This window comes from Pinus tabuliformis, chromosome 9, assembly GCF_031772625.1.
Source record: "Pinus tabuliformis cultivar Carrire ecotype Pingquan chromosome 9, CPIR1, whole genome shotgun sequence".
NCBI classification, from domain to species: domain Eukaryota; kingdom Viridiplantae; phylum Streptophyta; class Pinopsida; order Pinales; family Pinaceae; genus Pinus; species Pinus tabuliformis.
The window spans coordinates 854,976,052-854,981,105 of record NC_142307.1 but is presented as its reverse complement, the minus strand read 5'-3'; the positions used below and the strand labels follow the sequence as shown (position 1 = coordinate 854,981,105).

The following is a 5,054-nucleotide window of genomic DNA, read 5'->3' as shown; positions in this document are numbered from 1 at the left end:
AGAATCAGCGCATCGGCAAGCCAGACGGGATGACGGTCTTGATTGATTATTTGGCTGAGCGTGGCTATCGATTTTGTGGTTCTGCGAATACTAATGTCTCTCCCTCCACACCACCACGATGTCTCGCCTCCCCAGGCACCTCCTTCTCATCTGTGCTCACCGCAACGTATCTTGTTGAAAGACGGTTGACGGTTCGTATGGAGCGTGGCGCTTGGCATTGCGCAATTCAAATCCGTCTAACAACCAAATCGAATGGCACATATTTTGACACGACAGCAGTTTGGAGAGTTTATTTTAGAGGGAAACGCCTTACGGCGTAACAACTAGGCAGATAATAATCCTACATGAATCACAACACTTAGCTCCATGGAAAAATATGCATTGGAAAAGACCAACGCTAACAATATGTAACTCTCAATTCAGTCAAAATCTTTTCCAACATAGTTACCAACTACAAAATAAGTGCTTGCCTTTTTATCAAAAAACCAAAAATGACATCTAGAAAAGGAAATAAAATCTCGTGAAAATGAGGCTTTTTTCATTTCGTAAATCAGGGCCGGTTTTGTTTTATTTAATGGTAAAACTCAACAAAGTCAACAGAGTAGCCTACGAAACAGAGTCATCATGTGCAACTTCCAAAACCGAATAAAAGAAACAGAGTCATCATGTGCAACTTCCAAAACCAAATAAAATATGTGTAGGGAGGGACACAACCAGCAGCGTTGACGAAACAGACGCACTATTCACAATAAATGCAACTAAGTCTACAACATGAAACAGATGCAATATACACAATAGATGCAATTATGTGTAGATGGGCTCAATCTTCACGCCGACCAGAAGAAGCCCCACGTTTAGGAATCCTCCGTAACACTTCTTTCATATAAAATTTGATGTGAGAGTCATCACCATCGTCTGTTTCGGGTCTGGTTGTAAATTCTCCTGCAACCACTTCCATCCATCCACCATTTATACCCTGGTTTTCGCCTCTTCTTTCATTCAAACGCTTCTCTAATTCCATTTGTTCTCCCTTTGGCGTTGTAACAGAAAACCTAATTGGCACTTCCCACCCAGAGGGATTTTCTGTGAATTTAAGGGCAAACACCACTCTGTAGTTGGTATTCGGAGACAAAAGCCTGCAGTCGATTTGACCACGGATCTCCAACCACCAAACCACTGATAATTCCGCCAGCACCTCGAATCTGAACACAAACCATAACGTCAATGTATACTCTGTGAGGGTTTCCTCTGTTTAAAAACAAGGAGAGTTAACCAGGATCATGCGCTAGCTTGAACCCCATACAAAGAGCACACAACTTATAAAAAGATCAGACACTAAAAACAATCGAAAAAACTAGAGAATCATTGCTTCTTTTATGAAATAGAGAGCAAGGCCATTTATCTACGGTAGACTGGGAATACTCGGCATTAAGGTTGGGCGGTTGGTAGTTCACCCAACAACAGCAACAAGTCAGAAGTCAAATATACACAGCTTTTAGATCACTGTAAACATAACCACATGGTGAATGTACACAAACACACCTTATAACTTATAAGTGCAATTTAGGGAAGTATGAAAAGACGTGAAAAATAAAAAATGGGTCTGGGCTACAAGGTCTGGATAGATACCCTGTGTTTTGTGGATGAGTGTTTGCAAAGAACCAGACCCTGAGAAGGGAGTAACACCAATGCCTAAACACTTAGGAGTTGAAGCTAAAGACGAACTCACAAAAATGTATCGAAATGCATGAACATGAGGCCTGAGGAGGTTGAAAGATCCAATTAGGAAGTATGATTAAATCTCTGAAAAAGAGGGTCAAGTAACCACAAAGAACATGATTGAATTCTGAAGCGGCAAAAAAATGAGATGCAGAGGCACAGAGATGGCAAACACTAATAACTGTCATATTAATGTTCCAAAGAGCTTGAAAGAAAATTGGTGTTGATTAAGAACCACAACAAAGACTTCAAACGAATACAAACACCAGAGTCCTGTAAAGACTAAAAACTGCTAACCGAAAGTATGACCAAAACTCTAAATGAATAAAGTAGGACCAAATTCTAAAAAGAATCAAGTGACCTATAAAAGTCTACATAAAATCTTCAACCTGCCACAGAAGGCTAAGCAAAGACAAAATGTGTGCAACTTCCCTGCAAGTGCAATCAACAGGAAGACCCAAAGCGAAGAGGGTATTCAATACATCAAGAGGAAGGTACTTATTAGGCGTTCATTTGGCTTTCTCAGAGTCTCTTACCGCCTGGGCATCTGACCTTTGATAGATCATAGCCCAAACCTAAGCTCCCCAGGGAAATATCCAGTGATCTCCGCATGAATCGTGATTCAGATAAACCCCAACCACAACATTGATCCAAAGGCATATCCAGTAATCTCAGCATGATTCAGATAAACCCCAACCACAACATTGGTCCAAAGGCGAAAGACACAACTGTGCAAAAATTGACTCCCACCCAACTTCCACTTACATTAGAAGGATCGCTTTGAACACACGCAATCCTCCATACCTGTAGAGCAATGTAGGCATTCCTGAGCCTCGTTTTCGGAAAATACAATATGGGGTCGACCAAAAAATTAGCCCCAAAGAACTCCAAATCATCGTCATGCTCTAAAGCCAATAGCTGCCTGCATATGATTTTTGAACCAGATAACTCCATGAGAAGCCATCACAGAATACCGTGACCTCAAAACCAACAAGAGAAGGAGACCCTTAAACAAACAAATTGAAAAATAAAAAGAAGAAGATTGATAATCAAACCTGGAGTCACATGTAACCCAATTTCGCTGGGGATCCTTCCAGCCAGGCCATCTATTGTTGTTCCAGCAGAACAAAAACATATGAATATGAATTATTAATGAGTTGATGAACGAGGTTTTCCCAAATATGACAACCAAAACCCTAAGAATAAGTGATATATAAATACCTTTGTGCCCCCATCTATGAGAATTGGATCGACGAGGCGAGCGCACAGTTTTACCATTGAAGCTGGGACAGGGGGGTCAGCCCTGGATACGATCTGGTGGCATATTTTAAGAAGGGATTTGTTCCACAGATCGCCCGAATAGGCCACAGAATTGAAGAGCTTGGAGACAACTGACAATCTGCCAATGTCGCACGGCATAGTCAAGGAGAAAATGACCAGTATACAACTCTCTGGCAGGTCCAACATACCTGTCTCGCGTTCAGGTTCAGGATCAGGCACTAATCCAGCAATTGGGTTCCCGATGGCTGCCATGGCTACCTGCTCTAAAAAACATACAAATACCAAGTAAGTAGTTTTGGACTCGGCGATGATAGGGTAAATTTTACGGTTCAGTGTTTCAAGTTCCTGCCGAGGATTGTCACTGTATGCAACGGCTGAAAGAATCAGCGCATCGGCAAGCCAGACGGGATGACGGTCTTGCTTGATTATTTGGCTGTGCGTGGCCATCGATTTTGTGGTTCTGCGAATACTAATGTCTCTCCCTCCACACCACCACGATGTCTGGCCTCCCCAGGCGCCTCCTTCTATTTTTTGGTTCTGCGAATACTAATGTCTCTCCCTCCACACCACCACGATGTCTGGCCTCCCCAGGCGCCTCCTTCTCGTCTGTGCTCACCGCAACCTATCTTGTTGAAAGACGGTTGACGGTTCGTATGGAGCCTGGCGCCTGGCATTGCGCAATTGAAATCAACGGTTAAGGATTACTCGATCGTCTAACAACCAAATCGAATGGCACATATTTTGACACGACAACAGTTTGAGAGTTTATTTCAGAGGGAAACGCCTTACGGCATAAAAATCTATAAAATCTATTATTTCTAATAAAGTAAATATAGATAAATATTATTTGAAAAATGATTTAGAGAGTTTTATGACGAAGAGTAAATTTTTACTTAAGAATTAATTGTTTTATTTGACCAAAGAATTTTATTTTTTTATCATTAGTTAAATTTTTTTGAGTAAAAATCGCTCAATCTTTGGTTTCCATTTTTGTCGATAAGAGAAACAAAATATCCCTTGCAACACTCACAATGGACTATCCATTTATTTATTTAGCACAATAAATTGTCATTGTTAACGTCCATTTATTTATTTGATCATTATTTTGAGTCTTTTAACTTTAGAAATAAGAACGTCCATTTATTTATTTGACCATTATTTTGAGTCTTTTAACTTTAGAAATAAGTGGGAGAATAGAGGTAAATGATTAGAGAATGCACTTCTCAATGTAGGGAAGGCATCTCTCAATGTTTGTAAATGGGTTTGTAATATAATTAACTTTGGATTATGACAAAATATTGATATAATACTTTAAACAGTTTACATCATATATAGAAAAACACCTTTCATTTGAGAACTACAAAATTTAATTCTTTATTTTCTGAAAGCTTTTTATTTGATTACATTTAATTATGTTAATATTTATTTTTAATTTTATTTAATTATATATATATATATATATATATATATATATATATATATATATATATATATATATATATATATATATATAATAATAATAATAATAATATTAAAATATTAATTATGGTATTATCATAAATATTATAAGTAATTTTCATATAGCATATCTTTATATTAAATTTCTATTTTATATTAATATTTATTTTCCTTTTACTTATTTTTCATTAAAATATTTATATAAGAATAATGAAATTTATACGTACCCACAAAATTTAAAGAAAATTCTTATAGAAGTCTTTTTCTTCCTTGGAATATTTAGATGGATGATCGCTCGACCACTACTCTCACTAAAGGTCAATACACCCTTCAGAGCAGATGTTAACACTTATGGAGTAGTCTAAATATGAACATATAACCTAAGGCTTTCTTATCAACAATATAATTCAGGGAGATTGTTCAACCAATGATCATTGAGTGTAGGTGCACATAAGCATTAGTGAATTATCCAAATTTTGGGTAAAACAAAAGTAAAACCCCAAGATATGTTGTTTCATAGTTTAGTTTTTTAAGCAAAATCTATGTACAAATATATTGAGGATTGAACCTACTTTTAACTAAAATGGAGTCTAATT

General features: G+C 37.5%; 1 protein-coding gene across 2 annotated transcripts; it reads right to left on the bottom strand.

Annotated features, from left to right (window-relative positions):
• Positions 1-902: 902 nt before the first annotated feature.
• LOC149151474 (uncharacterized) lies at positions 903-3,104 on the bottom strand. 2 transcript variants are annotated; one of them, XM_089439812.1, is made up of 4 exons: positions 2,941-3,104; positions 2,775-2,825; positions 2,485-2,641; positions 903-1,202 (listed from the first exon to the last, which is right to left on the bottom strand). In XM_089439812.1, the coding sequence occupies exons 1-4, from the start codon at positions 2,952-2,954 to the stop codon at positions 1,092-1,094; spliced, it is 333 nt and encodes a 110-aa protein (XP_089295938.1). In that variant the 5' UTR covers positions 2,955-3,104; the 3' UTR covers positions 903-1,091. The 2 variants fall into 2 exon arrangements, with proteins under 2 accessions (XP_089295938.1, XP_089295939.1); XM_089439813.1 differs by having other exon boundaries at positions 2,524-2,641.
• Between the last annotated feature and the right edge of the window lie 1,950 nt (positions 3,105-5,054).

Excerpts from the sequence above, each read along its gene's own strand:
- LOC149151474 (XM_089439812.1), bottom strand. Across the intron at positions 2,642-2,774 it reads TGGGTTACATGTGACTCCAG|GCAGCTATTGGCTTTAGAGC; the intron begins GTTTGATTATCA and ends AATCATATGCAG. Across the intron at positions 1,203-2,484 it reads TTCAAAGCGATCCTTCTAAT|ATTCGAGGTGCTGGCGGAAT; the intron begins GTAAGTGGAAGT and ends GTTTGTGTTCAG.